Consider the following 20,178-nt stretch of genomic DNA (forward strand, 5'->3'; position numbering starts at 1 on the left):
ATTATTATTTGCATTTTTCATTTTTATTATTGAAAAATATCACCGGCATGAATAGACAAGGGTTATCAAGATTAATTATTTGCTAACATTAACATGTTCAATGTCATAGTTTGGTCCTCACCCTCTTCCCGTATTTTAATTTCAAAAATGAAAAGAAGAAGGGAACATGAATCCCATCCTTCTAGCTTAACATTTACAAGTATCCTTTTGAAATTGAATTATTACCAAGATTAATTATTCGCTAACATTAACAGGTTCAATGTCATAGTTCAATCCTCACCCCTCTTCCCATATTTTAATTTCAAAAATGAAAAGAAGAAGACAACATGAATTCCATCCGACTAATTTAACATTTAAAACTATCATTTTGAAATTAATTTAGTTTACAAGTGATTAGCCCTACCAACCAAATTATATCATTGTTTTTGCATTTATTTATGGTAAAACCGATTAGATCCCACTGGCTAAAAGTCTTGCTTTCCTTTTTTGTGTTAGAGTTCTGGACGCTTTGCCATAAAAGCAATGCTTGTTCTTATCGTTTATTGTATAAATTCTTTTCCTAGATATAAAAGAGAAAAATACATGCATTAATTGAATCATGGCTTTCCCAATAAACAATAAAAATATAGTTGTTTACTAATGGTTGTAAAATTTGTATATTTCCAAGGAAAAAACCAATTCAGAAAATCCTAATAAGGTACTCACTGTATTATTAACTCCATCTACCGTCAACTACAAACTCTTATTCACATTTCCTACCATAATTTTGTTCCTGATTCTTTAAATATTTATGCGCACGCTGCTCTTTTTTTTTTTTCCTAACTTTTTTATTTTCTGAAGCTTTATCCAATTACCAAAATTTTTATGTTGTTCAAAACCTGAGCCCACCTGCTAATAATGAAGTTTCCAAATTCTTGAAAACCAAAGTTTTCAAATTTTATTTTTCTTTTTCTCGCTGGGGCTTTGGAGGTTTTTACGAGTGTTTGGGGGGAAAAGAGGAGGGGGGGGGGGTGTTTGTGTGTGTGTGATTTATATAAATGACCTTAAGTGGACGAAAAACTTAGCTTGTTTACTCTCCCCTATTTGTTGCCACCTTATCTCTCCAAAATAAGATATCTCACAGATTGCTCCATTAACTTGAGAAAATTAAACAAGAAGATTATAGAAGTCACCTCAGATAGGAAATCCAGTTATTCTATGGGAACCAAAGGAATCTGTTTACTGGTTGTCCATGATGACCTTACATGCCGTAATATAGTTGCAGAAATGTTACAAAGTTGCACTTATGAAGGTATTCAATAAACAGATTTTTCACCATAGAATTTCTTACATTGATTGTGTAGATTTTTGTTATCTTTATTTGTTTAAAGGTGTTGATTCTTTTATCTTCTGATACGCATCTACAAGTTATCTATCAACAACTTTTTAAGTGTTAAGAAATTTATTTTTCATCTTCTTCTCGTGTAGAGATTCATCTAGATTTGCAAGTTATATATCTTATGCTCCTTTGAGTTATCAAAGTTTCCAGACATTTTTTCATCCATTTGATTCAATGGCAAATGCTCATCTTAGCATCAAGAACATTTCTTACTTCTCTTTCTTCTCAGTTTTGCATGTTGGAAGGCCTTTGGAAACTTTGGGTGCCGTTTGCAACAGAAAGGACACAATAAATCTCATCCTCACAAATCTCCATAGGATACAAGGACAAGTTCCAGGCGATATTCTACACCATATCGAGAAGAAACTTAATTTGCCTACCTTTTGTAAGTGTTGCTACCCCAATTCTACGTTGCTTCGTTTTATCATGTTTCCATATGGTGTTGTTTGCCATTCTCTTTTTTTTTTTCCCTTCTTTCTTGGGTTTCTTTCTAAATTTTTTTTTTATATATAATTTTTGATACATCTAGCAGGTTAAGAGAAGCAAATGGTGAATTTCAAACCCTAATACTCCAGTTGATAAAAGGGCACGTTGATTTACTAACGTTCTTGTGTTCTAAAAGCTTGTTCAAAATAACAGTCGAGTCTAAGAAAACCCTAGTGAAGTTAATTGTTAAAACATCAAGAAATAAGGAGTTAATTTTTTTGAACCAATAAAAAAATTGTATTCGTTGTCTATTGCAGTGATGTCACCAGATGAACAAACATTTGAGTTGAAAGACCAAGAAAGCAGCTTTGCAGCATATTTTCTAAGCTCTTTGAATGTCAGTGACGTTGACCATCTATGGGAGTTTGCATCTGTCACTGCTATAGAAGATAAAAGATATGCTGCTGAGAGCAAAGGAGAGGGAAGTGGTCAAATGGCTTCAACCTCTGAAAACGTAAATCTGGAGGCCACAGGTAGGGAAAATACACCTTCAAATGGCGATCAACCACGCAAATATCGAAAGCGAAAGAGGAAAAAGATGAAGGGTGAAAAAAGTGGGGCAAGCGGAGATTCTGAAAATGTGGAAAAGAGACCTAGGATGATTTGGACTGATGAGTTGCATATGAAATTTTTGGAAGCCATGGAAATGATACTCCCTGAAAGTAAGAAGTCAAAATCCCATTTTCCTTTAATTTGATCTTCGCTATTTTCAGCTTAATTATGTATTAATTAACTTGTCTTTGCGTGTAGAACCTGTCCCAAAGAGAATAGTTGAAGTTATGAACGTGCCGTGGTTGAAAAGGGAACATGTTGCCAGTCACTTGCAGGTCTATTTTCGGTCACATTTCATGGATTATTCTTGATTTCTTTTGATGCTTGCCCTTTGAAAGAAACCTTGAAAACTAGGTCAATTATTCTTGTATTACATGCAACCGATTTTAAGCACGTCGTTAATTAACGCGTATAAATACGCTTTACGATATACCATAAAAAAAGTACACTTAAAAAACAACATGAAAAGAATTAATTTGTCTTGATTGATTGAAAGAAGATAATCGCGACGTTTTATTTACGGTCTTACTCGCTTTATTGCCTAATCTTTGTGATAGTAATAAATTTAGATGCAAGCATGAGGATGAGAATTACTCATTACAATCATATCTGTAAAAGTTAATGCTCGATTTCCCTAGAAAGAAAGACACGTGATTTTATGAATACAGCACCATAAGATCTTAGAATCATTGCTCCCGGCGTTGGGGACAATGAATGGGATCACCCACAAGAGTCGTAACTTAAGAGTCATAGTGCAAAACTAAAATGTCCAAAAACTGAATTTATTTTTTTAACAAAAATGGCATATCACTTCTTTTTAGGTTATGTACTCAATTTAACTTCTTTTTTTTTTTAATAATTTACACATCTTCAGAAATATCGTATTATACTGAAAAAAGCTGGTGTTTCAAACTTTGGGATGAACCTCACAAATCATGTTGGAGAATCAAGCATAACTTCATGGCGTTCATCATTGTATTTCAGCTCTTTGCAAAGAAATCCAAATCTCAGGTCTATGCTCTATGGGAATGGAAAAGCACCTTTTCATCAAAGTCCTCTTGGCATCAAGTCCATTTCAGCCTCAAGAAACCTGCACCTTTATTCTAGTGATTCCAGGCTATCAAGCAGTACTATGTCAATCTTGAGACCATCAAATATGCTGGCAGGCAACAATAATCAGGGAACTCTCCAACAGTCAAGTAATTCAATCTTGTCATCATCCATTCAAGCATTAATGTCACAGAAGAACAGTTATCTAGATTATGCGGCAAATTCACTAAGCAATGATTGGTGGAGGCGCTTCCTGGAAAGGCAGTTGAAAAATGGTCCTAGGAGCATATTCAATAATGGATTCGGACTGTATGGTGATCAGACAAAGAACATGCTGTTCAGCGTTCAAGGCAGCAGCTCAACAAGTGATCAGACAAAGAACATGCTGTTCAGCGTTCAAGGCAGCAGCTCAACAAGTACCGATGCTGCTCCCGCACAAAGCTCCCAGTTAGATAAAAGTTTTATGGGACTTAAGCTGACAGATGACGGGAAGTCCCTGGAATTTGGAGGAACAAGTGTTTCACTTTCAGTAAGTAACGTAGCTAGAAGAGAAATTGCCCCTCCTGCCAGGATTTCTGGAACTGAGAATGAAAATTTGGACTATCAACTTCAGCCTTCACTCACCACAAATGACTTCCAAGTTCCACCAGATGCAGCCCTGCCACAAAATGGTCAATATCAGAATCAGGGTTCGGGAGATAATAACTATACTTCAAATTCTTTTAGCTGCATCTCCCAGCTGGTGAGTTCCATGGAGAGAAGTACAATCCATAGCCCTTCATTACCTGTTGATCCTTGCAAGTCCCATCAACATCATCCTCTCCCCCAGGATTTATGCACTACTCCTGGAGACGTGGAAGCAATCCAACGGCCTTCAATAGCAGCAAACGACTGCAGCATACCCCTACAGCAACATACTTTTCTGCCGCATTTGGACACTCCTGCCTACTGGAACCCATCTGTTCCAAGCTCATCACAATTGCTGGCCTCAAACGAGCAACAACCTTCATTTCCGCCCTCAGGTCCACCTGGAAATGACTACTCTGTCCAATATCCTACAACAACTTTGAACAGCATTCTTGATGATCCACCGCACATTGATTCCATGCCATCTTCAGGGAATGAAACCGCTGTTCACTCTTCTTCAATATTGTCTGCTCTCCAACAGGAAAGTAATAATAATGTGCCTTTATTAGGGACATCTCAAAATGATGCTTCAGCTCAGGAACCTTTAACTACCATTCAGCAAATTCCGCAGCAAGAATCTTCAATTCCATTGGCTCTAGAAGAAATACTGAACAGTTCCTGGCCTGATGGGAATTTCAGTACCCTGATGAATGAGCCAGGCAGCTCATGTCCCCATCTGTATTGGGATGGGGATTTTGATCAAGATACATTTTTCCGTCAGTTTGATTAGTTCTTCGAGTTCAAATTTGAAGACCACATTTCTAGCTCTCTATCGATCAAGCATTGTTTAAGCTGAAAGGGACGTAGGTCTTAGTCTGGACTGGAGGGAAGTCTGGAGGGGAGAAGATGCACAGCTTTTGATCAGCAGACACTTTCCAACCAGTTTGATTAATTCTTCTTATACAAAGTTCAAAACCACATTTCTGGCTCTTTATCGCTCATCATGTATTGTTTTCAATAATTTAAAATGTAGAACTCTATCTATAAAGATACAAATTGAGAGAATGATACTTTAAAGAAATCATAGAATTTTCTCAAATATTGATATCTTATATATCACTGTGGATCAGTTTAGCCTTGTTAATTATCCAAGTAAAAATCTGATTCTTTGCTTGAAAATACGGGACGTATTGACCCATTGGACATTACTTCAATCATAGAACGTATGGTAATTTGTTTTAGACGAGGCAACGGAACATTTGCATCCCTGGTGACCAAAAGCGTCCCAAAGTTATATGCCATTGAAGCAAATTTAGAGAAAACACCAAAATGCCTTTCCCCTTTCAATAAATCTGGTCTTGAGTTGAGAAAACAGAGACCAGCCGGTTTTGCAATGATTTGGCTGGCCAATATGTAGTAGAGTGGATTTATTCAGATTTGACTAAAATGAAACTGCGTTGATTCGGAGAGTAGGACTAAATTCAGAGTCTCACATATTTGTTTAAAAAATGAAAAGGGGCAGGTTTGTTTTTGGTTATTATACTCGATACAGCATTCGATATACAATTATATAAAATTGTTGTATTTTTTAAAACACTCGGGTGCATAAAAACAAAATTCACACTTTTGACAGAATAAAAGAAGGTGGCAAGCCACAGAATTATTTTAGAGCACAAATATCATTTATCTTTGATCTACCTGCACATCATGCATGTTTTAATTGGAAGTACAATTGATTTGTTTATCCTCTCTAGTTTCTCGCAGACAATTTTTGCCATCTCCAATTCTTTTTCTTAAGAGCACTTGCAGCAATATGCCAAAAGCAAGCATATCTGGGCAGGTGTCTATTCATGATATATTTTAAGAAGTAAATTCCAAAACCTACCCCGGAGGAATTCATACAAACTTCTGACCAATGAGGAACGAATGAATATATTGCGAACTCAAGAGCAGCAAAACTACTGTTAATATTTGTATCCACAAGTAGCCTTAAAGTGGCATGCAAGAATGGGATTCTGCATAAGTTTACTAAAATTTTTTCTCGTATCAATTTGTTCTACTTAGTAGCTAGCTAGAGACCATATAGAGTAACATTTACGCCATATCACAAAGAAAACTGGATAAATAGCTAATTAAACGAAGTTGTTCCTGCTTTAACAAGCTCATACATGTCCACTGCTTTCGTCTTCATCACTTCAGCTCTGTTAAGCATTTTCGCTCTTTTTTCTGCGGTCGGGTGGCTCAAGAAGCGATCCTCGTTCACAACCATCTTGTTGTGTTTCTTGTGATACATTGGAGCATGTCGAGGGTCATAGCCGGCTGAAGCACAAAGGATCCTCAGTGCCACTTTTTCGGTGGCAATTCAGTGTCACTTCTATATTTATGCCGAGTGTTCTATTTATTTAATTTGTCATGTGTTGTTTATTTAAATTTCTCTTACCATCACGTAATAAGTGGGATTGACACTGAATTTGGCACCGAGTAGTGGCATAGAGGATCCCAACTGCAGCTGAAGCCATTAACATCATCCCAATATAATCGGCTTCGAGTTCCTGCAGCCTATAGAAGAATGAACAAGAAAGCGTAATCTTAATTTGTTGGGACGATGAGGGGGACAAATTCTACACAGAGGTTTAAAATGTAAGGAATAACAAACGAAAGGAATAAATACATGAATGAAATTAACAGGCAGTTCCGGACTTTGGAACATTTATTTCTTCAATTATATCCAATAATATATCGAGCTTGAAGCCTTGAACTGTTTCCTGAGACTCACGACATAATGCATCTATATATAATGAAAATACTTGTGAATCTTGTCATAGACGCGTACACATAATCTTTTACTGGACTGATTTAGCATGTTAAAGGCTAAGCTTAATGCCACCAGCCCCAGAAAAAGAGGCAATTATGGAGTTGGTGCATGCAGTTTTAAGGATAAGGGAAACGGAATCCGTTAAACTTAAAAGAAAATGACTTATTAGAATCTAAAAAAAAAAAATTATACCTAATTTTTAACAAATATACCTGTTCTACCCCTTAACCATCAATTCTCTCTATCTAGAGAATAAAACAAATAATTTTTTGAGCCGTCTTTTGCTTAATTATATCAGGGCATTTTGGTCATTTCGTCCATTTCCGTTAAGTTTAACAGATTCTGTCACCTTTACAATTTAGTTCAAAGTACAGGGTCTCGTGTTGTATATTTTGAAATCATGGGAGGTTTTTCTGTATATTAGATTTACTACAGGGAACTTTTTTGGTTTTTGCCCTTAAAATAAAACATTGAGAGTATTCAATTTAATTAAACTAGTTTATATCCTAGTTTGATGAGCCTCATTTTCTACTCCAATACTGAGGTTTTAAATTGTAAAACAATTTATCGCATGGGCTAATAGACGTACGTGGATAAAATACAAAGAGATAAATGTAGAATATTCAACAGTTTTTTTTTTTTTTTGGTCATTTCATCCACAATTAAAATCCACAATTGAATGGTGAAACAAGTATTATTGATCCATAGATTATAACAATTTTAAATTTTTTTTGGTCATTTTATCCGTAAGTAGAATCCACGATGAATTGAACGGTGGAACAAGTATTATTATTAATCCATAATTTATAACAATTTTAACGATTTAAAATTTAAACTATTATCCTCGACGAGAAATTCAAATTAAGGGGCCAAAGGATTCTCCTAATGGTAGATTGATGAATATTAAATATTCAAAAGTTTGTTTCAAATGTGGTATGATCAATCAACATAAGAAGATGTTGAAGTAGACCACTTGTGGGTCGATGCAGACTGTGAATGCATTGCCAATTTCCTTTCCTTCTGTCATGAGTCCTAAATCTAATCAAGCTCACGCTATCCATTTCCCTCCTATACGCAAAAGGAAAACTTATCATCAATGCATCCTTTAGTCCTTCACTCTCTCCCGCCAGCGCCAATTGATTCTTCTTTTCCTCCCACACCCAAACCTTACTCTACACTTTCGCCACTCCCCCACAACAGCTTCGCCACCATAATCCGAGAAGTTAAAACGGCCAAGTTGCATGGTTTTGCAGCTTCAGCATCACCCTCTACCCCAAAAACCAAAACCCAGAAGCAGGACGATGATTATCACACCACTCTTAAAGCCCTCAATTCCAAGGGTCGCTTTCCCCGCAGATCCCTTGGCCAAGTAAGTGCAATTTTAGGCTGTTTGCGTTTTTGCCGTGATTGAGGCATTTTATCGAACGTATTAGTGGGAGAGCCCTGTGGGGGTTGGTTGACGGTATTGTGCTTTGTTTGCAGCATTATATGTTGAATGGTTCGATAAATGAGCAGTTAGTCGGTGCAGCTGATGTCAAAGAAGGGGACGTAGTGCTTGAGATCGGGCCCGGGACTGGTTCACTTACCAATGTCCTCGTTAATGTTGGAGCCACTGTTCTTGCTATTGAGAAGGTCTGCTTTTGATTTTTATTATTCATTTCATCCGGTAGTTATGAATTATTTCTGTCAGCAATTGCTTCCTGTTTCATTTCTGCATTTGTAAATTTTGGTTTTTGCGTGCCTTTATGCTTTCCTAAGTAATTGGATTACCTGCTTAACCTGATTGTATCCCAAACTCGTGAATCAAGCTAAAAATAGGTGTTAGATTTGATATATTCTCTTCTATTGACAATATTCAGAAGATGATAGTCAAGGGAGTGGATGAATTCAAATTTTTTGAGCCATGTTTCGTAGAAATAGTGGAAGTTAAGAAGTGAGTTAATAAAGGAAAAACTGAAAAGAAGGGGGGAATCCAACATGTTTTGTTTTAAGATCATAACAATGGACTATAGAAATAGTGTTAATCTCAGAAGGGGATGAAAGAATGCTCTTTTCCCAATGTTATTCCGATTCCAGTAAAGAAGGAAAAGAAAAATGACAATGTGAAGCATGTCCTTTCCACAGGGTGAGGACTTTTAGGTTTCCTTTCCACATGATGTGGATAATGTTGTTTTAGGGTCTCCAAAGTGAACTTAAAGAGGAATTTCTAATTGACTGACAGATTGCAAAAGACGGATAGCAAACTTTGTCAGCTAAGTGAGGAGGGGAAAAAATATCAAAGAGAAGTAAAGAGAATATTTTTCAGTGTCTAGGAGCTTATACTTTTTTCATCTCAAGTGGAATATTGAAGTTTTACTTAAAGATGTCTTCTTCTCAGGTGGACCTTATTTCTTTTTTTTTTTAATCGTTTGTAGGACCCATATATGGCAGCACTTGTGAGGGAACGTTTTGCTAATACAAATCGGGTGAAGGTGATAATCTTACTTCTTATAAGTTCAAAGCTTCTATCCTTTTGTTAATGAGCACGTGAAGACTCAATTGTTCATTGGTTTATGGAAATTTCTCCCTGATAGCTTCTTTCTTCATACCTGCTCTATAGATTTTGAGCTAGCTTACAGAATAATATTCCACAATAAGTCAACAGGCAATAATTTCTTTTTAAGCTCCCTTGAAAGCTTAATGTCTCAAGTTACTTGATGTGGCATTCCAACATTACATCAGCTTCATTGCATTAAACTCGTATCTTTGGAGTCCAATACTTGTTTTTAGTTTCAATTTCATGATTGGAAAAATAGATGAAATTAGCTGTCTAGAGGTTTATTAACTTTCACAATTTTGAAAGTCCATTTAGCCCTTGTTTACTGTGTCGCATGCTTGACAAAGTAGTTCTTTGATTGGTTAAATGACTTGGAAGTGAGGCATCATAGCGGGACTCCAGATTAAACTCCCATAAGGACTTTGGATGTTACCAGGAATGACTGCATTTGGTCCATGTCTTTCTCCACCAGAGAGGATGTAAGGGTGGTGATAAAGTAGGGAAGTAGGTACATTAACCCTGCAGACCTTGTTTTTGGCCAGAGTCTCATGTTGATTTTGCCAATTTTTATATTTTCTGGCAACAATTCATTTGCCCTAAAATTTAACAAATGCAAATTGGGATCTATTCAATTGGGGAAGGATTTCGCATGTCTTGTTGTTTGGAAAAGTTTCCACTCATGTTTCCAGAATACCTTTTCATTTATTTTCTATTTCTCTCTGTAATCCACTGGGATATTTCATGTTATGAAAAAAAACTATTCCATGTGCAAATGGATTCTCGAATTATAGGTCTTTTATACTGTTCATAGAAATTGATCAAACTTTTGAATGCTTTAATGCTTTACTAGGAGTTTTATTGTCAGGAAGAGAATGCATTATGTTCCTTTGTTTGTTGTTGGAACGTGCAGGTTTTGCAGGAAGATTTTACAAGATGTCATATACGCTCTCACATGTCACTGATTATGGAAGGTAGAAGTTTTGTGGAGTCACAACGTGCAAAGGTGATAACAAATCTTGCTTTCAGTGCTATGTTACGGGCTGGTCAACTTTTGATCATGAAGACACAATGGTTCATATCCAGAAATTATACGAACTTTGAGGACAATACATGGAAAGATAATCTTTCTGTCCAGATTATATTAGACTTGCTCTCCAGCAAGTTAAAAGTTAGCAATATGTGCTGTTGATGACATTAAATTTGTCTGTGCCGATTGCACGATAGTTAGACTTGACCACCAGGCTTGGCTGAGTGAATCTAATTTCGGTTTTCTTCAAGGTTATTATAGCCCTTTAAGTGTGTAGTGTTATGAGATGGCTTTCTCATGGGTGATCTGATTTTTTGCTTAGGGTCTATTTCTCTCTGTTGTTCTTTGACAATGCTCCATATTGCCTGAAGTGGCTCCAGCTCATTTTTACATATCATAATATCACATACTTTGAGGAGGCTGACTGATGCAAATTCTTTTTATATTTAGAAGTAGCTTGGTTGTTATATTGTTCTTCACCACTAGACTTGGATATTTAACTGTACCTTCACTGATTAATTGCAGGTAGTTGCCAATATACCTTTCAATATAAGTACAGATGTGGTAAAACAACTTCTTCCAATGGGTGACATGTTCTCAGAAGTTGTCCTTCTACTCCAGGTTCACTTTGCCACTTCTTTGATATGACACCTTTAATGTTGATAGTGAACTGTGCATGGTAATATGTGCAACATGTTAGGCGCAGAAGTTAACTGTGCTTTTGCAAAACCACTACCTCTATAAAGTAGCGCCACATAACCAAAGCAACGATTACAAATGCAAGAACCCTGTCAAAATTCAGCAAATTTCTCACTTGAGCATTTAGCTTTAGTCTAATCTTTTGAAACAGAAACAGAAATATCTACTTTATAATAGTCCATATTCGACTGAAATTTTGCCAATATTCTTTTGGGGAGTTTAAAACATCATACCGCTCCTCAGATGGGTTACTACATGCGTGTGCATGTAAACCCATGTGCCTTAAAGTTTATTTTCTCCTTTGAGTCTATAATGAGATATTAGAGCATTTATATGTTCCTTAGAGAAACAAAATGCAAATGAAATGTGGTGGCTAACCATGATCACCCTATTGCTAACAGGCTGACATTCTAATCCAGATCAGTATTACAGATGTTCTCATTCATCATGATGTCAATCTTTTTCTGAAATATTTGATCTTTTGTAGGAGGAAGCAGCATTGCGTTTGGTGGATCCATCCTTGAGGTCCTCAGAATATCGACCTATAAACATTTTTGTGAACTTTTATTCAGGTGATTCAGAAGGCATATTACTGAGACTAGATGGATTGGTGTAAATTTGATCAGTATCATTTATGGTGGGAATTAATTTTGGAATGGTCATAGTTCAAGATGGACAGTTGTCTTAATATTTTTTGTTCATATATTCAAAGTAAATAATAATTATTACCTACTTTGTCATAGCCATCTCTTGTACATGCCTGTTCTTCCTATGGCATTAATCTGCAGCTGTATGCCATAAATTAAATTCTTTCTTCACTTTCATCTCATCAGATCCTGAGTACAAATTTAAGGTCCCAAGGACAAATTTCTTCCCGCAGCCAAAGGCAAGTAAATTCTTTTATCTGAATGAAAGTAAATCTCAAGTGGATGCTTTAGTCATGTGGCTCGTGATATTTTCTGAAGATTTCAAGCATGTGCTATACACATTCACCTATTGGAACACAGAATTGATTTGCGTGTTTATCTGTATCAGTTGTTTGCAGATAGTTATCTGATAAACAGCCTTTGAATGGTAATGTATGAAAAAACGATGTGGTACTTGCCATGACCATTTGTGATCAGTAATTCATAATGCTTCTGCAGGTGGATGCAGCAGTTGTTGCCTTCAGGCTGAAGCAAGCTTTGGACTATCCGCGAGTTTCATCCACAAAAAGCTTTTTCTCAATGGTTCTCAGCAGCTACTCTTCTGTTTGGTTTCCTTTCTCACTATTCATGTTGAGAGACTACTGTTGAAAAGCCTTTCTTGTTGCAGCGTCTTCCAGAACTAATACTTTCTTCTTTTCTCTTGATCTGAATTGTTCGCAAAAGTTGGCAATCTATGTTTTCGACTCGCTACTATATCTTTCAATTTGTTTTTGCCTGCATAATAACTCCAATCGTGATGTCAGGTGAACTCAGCATTCAATGGAAAGCGTAAAATGCTGAGAAAAACACTGCAGCACATCTGCCCTCCCACCGAGATAGAAGCAGCTCTGAGTGAAGTTGGTTTTCAAACCACGGTTGGTATTCTAATAATTTATCTTATACATTCATTCTGTTACCTCAGTTTCTGAGCAGCTCTGAATCTTAATTTTGTACTCATATGCAGTCAAGACCAGAGGAGCTTGCTTTGGAGGATTTTGTAAAATTGCACAACCTGATTTCAAAACCATAGGTATTTTGGGTGTCATTTGAATAATGGCCTCGTGGGAGAATCCATCATTGCCAAACTGGATATATCAGGACAGTATTTCAAGGAACCCCAAGATTGCCAACCCGGACAATGTTAGATCTGCTCTTCACTTTTTGTTTCTGGTGGGGCTAATCAGTTTAGGCCAGATCACAAGCTAGATTGTTGAGCCACCCTGTTGAGTTTGCCTCTTCACAGGATGGGTAGGAGTTCATATTTCCTGCCTACGCTGTTGAAACAAGGAGTTTCTGATTATCATTCTCATTTGTCGATTATATATAACACGGGTTAAATAAATGTAGGCAAGAGAAGTGTAACAATATCAAGTGTGTGTGTGTGTGTGTGTTTTTGGCACTGGATGGTGCTAAAATGTTGACCAATGATAGCTCATGTTTAACAGAACTACACAAGGTATCATTACCCTTTTTTATGCACAGCAATCACTGTAAATTATAATGCTATAATGACTCCTGGTTCCTTTCCAATGTATGTATATACACTGAAGGATGAATTTGGCAGGCTAATTCCTTGTATCTTCCAAATTGGCTCTCAGGAGAAGCCAGCATTTGTAGCCACTCACGTACTAGCAAAACGGTGGAAGAATAAATAATCCAGAAATTCTTAAAAATAAGCAAAAACTACTAGTACTGGATGATAGACAAATATATTCCAAAAAAAAATTGTTAATAGTACATAATTCCTCGAGTTTGAAGCATACAATAGGAAGGCGGGCGATATGCAAAAGTTCATATCTCCCTTCACTGCTATCCATTTCTTCAACCATGAAATTGATATACAAGATCAAGAGACCTTAATCTACTCCCCTCGGGATCAAATTGCTCCGCTGAGGAACCGCCTCTTCCAGCCGCCACGTGACTGACATAGCTCGGCCGCTGCTCCGCCACAGCAGCCACAGACGACGGAGACAAGGGCCTTTTGGGTCTCTTATTCTGAATAAAGCAGTCTCTCATCCTATCCTCAACTCCCTCAATCTCAATAACGGCAGCAGCAGCAGCAGAAGTGGAGGTGTTCTTGGAATCGTGTTCAACCTCATCATCATCACCCATTTGCATGGGGTCCATGTCATATTCATCTCCGCCGCCCACGGCTGAGGAGAAAGAGTTTTCGAGCGGTGGAGGTGGTGGTGGTGGCTGGAGGGAAGGGAGAAAAGAGGCCTGATGTGGCTGGAAAGGCAAAAGGAATGGCGGTGGTGGGTGGTGGGAGAGGAAGAGAGTCAAGTGGTGGTGGGCAGTCTGGAGAGAAGAATAAATTTGGAAGACTTGGGAAGGGTCTAAAGCAGCAGTAGTGGCCGAGGAAGGAAATTGTTTAGCCATTAGGGCTGCTTGTTCCAGCGCTACCACCAGCTCACCCATTGCTGCAGCTTCTGAACCCATTCCCCAATTCTCTTCCCCCACTCTGTGTGTGTGTGTGTGTGTTCGTGATTGATTTGGTTCACTGACAATGGGGGAATCTTTATAGATTCCTTAAAAAACAGTTAAACAACGTGGTTGGGAAAAGCGTGGGCCTCTCCGGGTTAGTGTCCCAATGTTCTTTTATGCTGTTCTTGCAGTTTTTTCTTTCTTCTTTTTTTTTTTTTTGGTGTGTTTTCCTCTGCCGATGGTTAAGTTGGAAAAGCGTGGTTTATACGGAGGATAGAGCATTATTTCAAATAATTATTTGGAATAATTACTGTAACATTTGTTATGATGTGATGTATATGAGATAAAAAGATGGTTGAAAATATAAAAAGATGAATTGAAAATTGTGTTTATGATACAAACGAAAATTTTTTTTGAAAAAAGTTGCTATCCAAACAGATGATGATGCAAGTAAAAGGATTTGCATCCCTTAACAATGAAATCTCGAATTCGAAATCCAAAAGAATGGAAAAAACAACAATGGAAAAGTTTCTTCCCACAAGAAACCCAACCCGACTTAAATAGGATTAATCACAGATGATAAAATAGATGCGAAAACACGTGGGTTATACAAAAATAATAATAATAAATATCCCAGAAAAGGTTTTCCTTTGGTCAGAATTCGGATGAATGTTTTAGTTGTTTGTGACATAGAAGAGTTTTTCTTACTTGTCAGAGAAAACACGTATTTTATAATCCTTTTTGTGTATTTGTAATGCTTTCATTATTGTATCACAAAATACTATTTAGAAAGGAACGACATACACAAAGAAATTTGTTTGGAGACATTTGTTTTCTTAAAAATAAAAAATGAAGGCTTTGATTGGCAAACAAGTTTTTGGCCAAGTTTATCTGTTACAAGTTTTTTAACAATTTTAACTACAATAACCTCAAAAAAATTTTCAAAATTTTTAAACTTTACATTTCAAAATATTTCAAAATTTACATATTTCAAAAAAAATTTCTACAGCTTCTACGGTAAATTACTGTAAAATTTTAAACAAACATTCAAAAAAACTCACTTATCAAGAGGAGCCGTTTTCAAACGCTTTTATTTTTGTTTATAACTTTTTCTTATCTCACATACATTTACATCACGACAAGTGCTATACTAATTTTTTTTTTTAACAAAAAAATCTCCAAATAAGCTTCAATCCGTAAGAGAATACTCCATTATCAATGATATAACCAAAAGATCATATAAATGGATAGAATTTGTTTGATGGCTGTCGCTCCGCCCATTGTTCACCAGATATGAAACAGTGGGAGGAACTTTAAGTAGTGGGAGGAGGGGACAGGCCAACCAGACATGACAGAAACCAATGGCCTAAGTATGCTGGTCAACTGATGTTATTGGGCATAATTTACAGACAAAATCGGATCACAGAATTTACACTGAAATAATACATCTTTGAACCATCTTTAAATTAGCCTAGCCTTAAAAAAGAAAAGAAAAAAAAATCTTTAGCCTAAGCTTTTAACATGAGCAGATAGTCATCGATTATGGACATGGCAGATGATCGATAACTAGAGCCAAACAAATTGTAATGATTAAGGTAATGATACAGCAGATACAGTTCTCTCCTTTTCTCAAAACCTGGTTGCTTGGGCATCACCTGATACAGAAGACAGAAACAAAAGGAGATTTCTGTTCAGTTGTACGAGGAAATAGCACACAAAGATTAAAAGCTAGCAGTCGAAATACTCCATAAATACCAAAATGGCAACAGGCAAAGAGCTAACTGCAAAATTTGGGAAGATGGTAACAAAGAACTTGAGCAGACAAAAAAGCATATTAATCTGATGTTCTATTCTATCAAAGTTTGACAAAAGAATTGTTTGAAACATAGTACCTCAAAGTAAGCATTGTAGAAAGATCCTCCAAATCCAGCACACCATGACATTCCAAATTCTGCTTCACAATGCCCATCTGCACCAGATGAAGAGGTTTATATTCATCCCAAGTTCCCAACCGATGCTTAATATTTTAACAATTGAGGTCCTGAATAAAGTTTTTCAGCTAAGATGTAATTTTCTAGGATGTGATTAATAACATTTTAAACTGTTATCAATCATTTTATCATATGGATAGTATTGTTCTCAGGGATCAAAAACAAACTTCTAATCAAATTTACGAAGACAGTTGCTCCAGATTATTCATTTCCAGTAGTCTTTTGTTTCTCAACATATTATATCTTGCATAAACCTTTACTAATACTACAACATAAAGTTCCAGTCAACAATGACAAAGGTTTGAAATCATCAAGAAGATCCATCCTCGGTCTGAAAATTTGCCGCAAAAAAAAAAATTTCTTATCAGAGAAGCTGCAACTGTACTAGTAACTGCAATTTGAGCGTTGTGCACAATGCTGTGCAAGCACATATTTCCATTCAAAAGATGGGTGCAAATCACATCCATAACTAGTCATACTTAGACCTACTTGATTTTTTGTTACAATAGAATGGTCAGCTGGAAATTAACAAACTGAAGTCATTTGATAATAGCAAAACAAATGCAATCTCTGGTTAAAGAGATGCTAATATAATGTAAAAGAGCAGAAGAACACAAACTTACAGTAGCAAGCTGGATCAAGGATGACAGGTTCTCCATTTCTATCAGAAGTGATATTCCCACTCCATAAGTCCCCATGCAACAAGCAAGGCTCTATCGCTACACCCTCAAAAAGAGGCCGTATATTCTTTGCCAACCTTAGTCCTGTATGCAAAAGTCCATCCATTTTTCAGGGTCATTTACTGAATGTTGATAAATTTAATACAAATTAAAGAAATATTGTTGTTTTTATGCGTATTCACAAAATAAGGAAATGGATGTCCATCAATTTCTTATCCTCTTTACCATTGGCCTAGTTTGGATGGAAAGATTTGGAAGAAAAGAAGAGAAAGGGAAAGACTCATTTTTCCTTTGTTTGAGAGTTTTTGAGTGGAAGGAAAAGAAATGGAGGATGAATAGTTAACAAAACTCTCTCCAAATATGGAGAGAAATGGAAGTAAAGTGAAACCAAAGCTTCCAAACTTTTTCTAAATGCCACATTTGTCTATAATATACCAATTAAAAAATTATTAATACTGAACATGTCCAAAATCATTCCTAAACTCCTAAACAACTTCAAAGTTCCTGCCCTTCCTTTCTCCTCTTCATTTCTTTCACAACTTAAACTTTCTCTTCTTTTCTTTTCTCTTCAAAACTCCCAAACCAAGCCTTACTTCCTTCTCCTTTTCCTCCCTCTCCTGCATCAAGTGTCCATGCACATATGAGAAGGGAAGAATAAAGTAGAAGAGCAGCCAAAAAGGCAGACCATCTGCCACGCCACTTTTACCATCTTTCACTCCCGGTAATTTCCTCTCCACCACTGCCAAAATTAAACTACCACCGCACAGCTAGCTTCTTCCATTTGCTGTGTAGGCCAAATCCCAATTCTAGAATGTCATCAAATATTTTTTCAAACAGGAGATTTATGCACTTTACCAATCAGTAGTTGCCTACAAGTCAGTTGGAAGATTTATTATAATGCTACAGTCAGCATACTCATCCATTTTGTTCATTAAATTTCAAAAAAATAGTACAAATAATCAATACCTCTTTCATATATGGTCGAATCACCATACTGTTGTCTTGCCAACTTCAGTTGATAACCCAGTCTATGCACTGCATAAAATTCTACCCAGTCTGATGTCCAAGTATTAATCTGTGGAGTGCTACAAAAATGTATCTGAAGTAGTTAAAACTCAAAAAATGTTTTGTTTCCCTGTGTAAATCAGAAGCTGATACATGGAATTATCAACCCAGACATGATATTTGGAGATAAGAAATTTATGTAGATAGAGGAGCAAAGGGGTTTATACAGACATATATACAATGTTTTCATGGCTTGCAACTGCACTTGCATTGGGGGAAAGTTACGTATTGTAAACTCGGAAATGGACAAATTAATTACCTTCCAATGGTATTGTCCACATGAAAACCAAAGCCATTCTCAGATTTCCCTGCTTTATGCATTTCAGCAAGCTTCCTCCCTAGTACAGACTGTAGACTGGTGATTCAAGTTCAATGAAAATTATAACAAGACAAATAGCTGCAGAAAAGCATGCCGAGAATAATAGAGGATGGAAGAAGGAATGAACTGTGCTTACTTGATTACTTCTAGAAGCACCAAACTCTATAAATTCCATGATAATATATGAACCACCTGTTGGAAGCGGACCGACCTAGAATTACATTTTATCAAGTTTGTCATGTCAAATAGCCTAGCGCTGAATTTAAGGGCAGATAGTAAGTAATTGAGAAGAAACCATTAAAATATAATTTATAAGTTATAACCTCACCTTAAATGGTTTAGGCACACGGACTGTTCTAGTTTCGTACATAGCATTCAAACCTAAAGCCTCTCCCTCAAACATTGATGGTTCAACGCTCCTATTCAAATTTTGGAGTAATGTAAGAACATGAAAGCATACATTAATCTCTTAGTTTTACAGAAAAAAAAAAGAAATATATTTTGTTGGTCAAAAAACAAATGCAACATTCATGCTGTTTCATATTCTCTTCTTTTATCAAGTCTCAGATTCATCAATATGTTAGAAGCACACAAACTCATGCTGCCCACTTATAGTTTGTACTATGTGTAATCAATCAAACTAGGGGCAGATTCACATAGATAAAAAAGCAGGATACCACACTAAGTAGGAACATTTGGCTTCATCCATACCTGTTAGTTTTAACGAAAAAGGAACCAGCATCAGTGTCATAACGACTAGCGAGATTGATGCAACCACCTCCAACAGGACTAATTCTTGTAATCTCATTTGCCTTTCCTTCTGATAGGATCCATTCCCGTATAGGATCATTACTCAAGCTTGACACTGAAATAATACACACTTGATTGAGTCATTTTGAAAAGAAAACGGTAAATAATGAAAATTGGGGATCAGCAGTAAACATCAGTTTAGTTCAGCTCAATTATTTTGGCCAAAAAGGATCACATAACACTTAAATGGTAAAAAAGTGCACAACTTTGAACAGAAATGAGGTCCAACATAACTCCTGAAACGCATTGCACTCCATTCACAAGGAAACGAGGGAAAAAAGATACTGGAAAACAAACTAACACTTGTGTCAATTGAATAATGAATACACACCAATTGCATTTAAATAATAAAAATAATCATCATCAATTCAATCTGGTAAAAGAAGACAGACCCACAAGCTAAATTGTAAAAGTTAGCAGCTCAGGAGACTGAAACATTGAAATCCAGGTAAAAAGTCGGGGGGCCATATTTGTTAAACTCATCAAGCATGAATTTTTGGGGGTGGGAGGGGGGGAGGAGGTGGGGGAAGCAATGGTTTCTTTTGTTACTTGCAAGAGGCCTGTGTAGTTTAGTGAAGGAGAATCTTGCACATCTTCTACCAAGACCACCGCTTGAAAAAGAAGGAATGCAGGATGAGAAGGAGATGAAGCCCACGTGTAGCATAGCTACCCCCGTTCTCTCTTCTCGCTGTTTTATCTCCTGAAAGGAAGCCAAAACGGGCAAAAGCTCTAGTTTGTGTTTGAGGTGCCTGGTTCGGATTGGTTCCATTTTTCCGGTTTGACTCCTTTTTTACTAATGGAGGAGACGAACCGTGGAACCTGTTCCGCCCCGGGTTGTCCTCTCGACCAGCTTAGGACCTTTGAAATAAGATTTTGGAACTAAACGTGATCAGAATTTATTACAATCAGCTAAACTCAACCCAAAAAAAAAATCAAAAACAACAACCTAACCTCGGAATTGATTGTCTGGTTTTTCTTTGTTATCTAGAAATTTTCAAATTTAAGTTTATCTCTCGTAATAGAACGGGTAAAG

At 36.6% G+C, this 20,178-nt stretch overlaps 3 protein-coding genes across 5 annotated transcripts; 1 reads left to right on the forward strand and 2 right to left on the reverse strand.

Moving 5' to 3' along the window:
• The first annotated feature begins 7,931 nt into the window (after positions 1-7,931).
• LOC113764006 (ribosomal RNA small subunit methyltransferase, chloroplastic) lies at positions 7,932-13,425 on the forward strand. Of its 3 annotated transcripts, XM_027308034.1 has the most exons (10): positions 7,932-8,277; positions 8,391-8,540; positions 9,323-9,379; positions 10,355-10,447; positions 10,997-11,092; positions 11,658-11,742; positions 12,004-12,056; positions 12,316-12,399; positions 12,621-12,731; positions 12,821-13,425. In XM_027308034.1, exons 1-10 carry the CDS (start codon positions 8,005-8,007, stop codon positions 12,884-12,886), a joined length of 1,068 nt encoding a protein of 355 aa, XP_027163835.1. In that variant the 5' UTR covers positions 7,932-8,004; the 3' UTR covers positions 12,887-13,425. The 3 variants fall into 3 exon arrangements, with proteins under 3 accessions (XP_027163835.1, XP_027163836.1, XP_027163837.1); XM_027308035.1 differs by lacking the exon at positions 9,323-9,379; XM_027308036.1 differs by lacking the exons at positions 12,004-12,056; positions 12,821-13,425 and having other exon boundaries at positions 12,621-12,725.
• Positions 13,426-13,543: 118 nt separating this feature from the next.
• Positions 13,544-14,368, reverse strand: LOC113764007. The gene has a single exon (XM_027308037.1). It carries the CDS (start codon positions 14,293-14,295, stop codon positions 13,678-13,680), a length of 618 nt encoding a protein of 205 aa, XP_027163838.1. The 5' UTR covers positions 14,296-14,368; the 3' UTR covers positions 13,544-13,677.
• A 1,131-nt stretch (positions 14,369-15,499) lies between these two features.
• On the reverse strand, positions 15,500-19,949 carry LOC113761592 (protein-ribulosamine 3-kinase, chloroplastic). The gene is made up of 9 exons (XM_027304660.1): positions 19,695-19,949; positions 19,047-19,200; positions 18,664-18,754; positions 18,472-18,546; positions 18,276-18,364; positions 17,918-18,036; positions 16,895-17,035; positions 16,173-16,249; positions 15,500-15,935 (listed from the first exon to the last, which is right to left on the reverse strand). Exons 1-9 carry the CDS (start codon positions 19,912-19,914, stop codon positions 15,789-15,791), a joined length of 1,113 nt encoding a protein of 370 aa, XP_027160461.1. The 5' UTR covers positions 19,915-19,949; the 3' UTR covers positions 15,500-15,788.
• Between the last annotated feature and the right edge of the window lie 229 nt (positions 19,950-20,178).

The sequence above is a fragment of the Coffea eugenioides genome, chromosome 2 (genome assembly GCF_003713205.1).
Source record: "Coffea eugenioides isolate CCC68of chromosome 2, Ceug_1.0, whole genome shotgun sequence".
In the NCBI taxonomy this organism is placed as follows: Eukaryota; Viridiplantae; Streptophyta; class Magnoliopsida; order Gentianales; family Rubiaceae; genus Coffea; species Coffea eugenioides.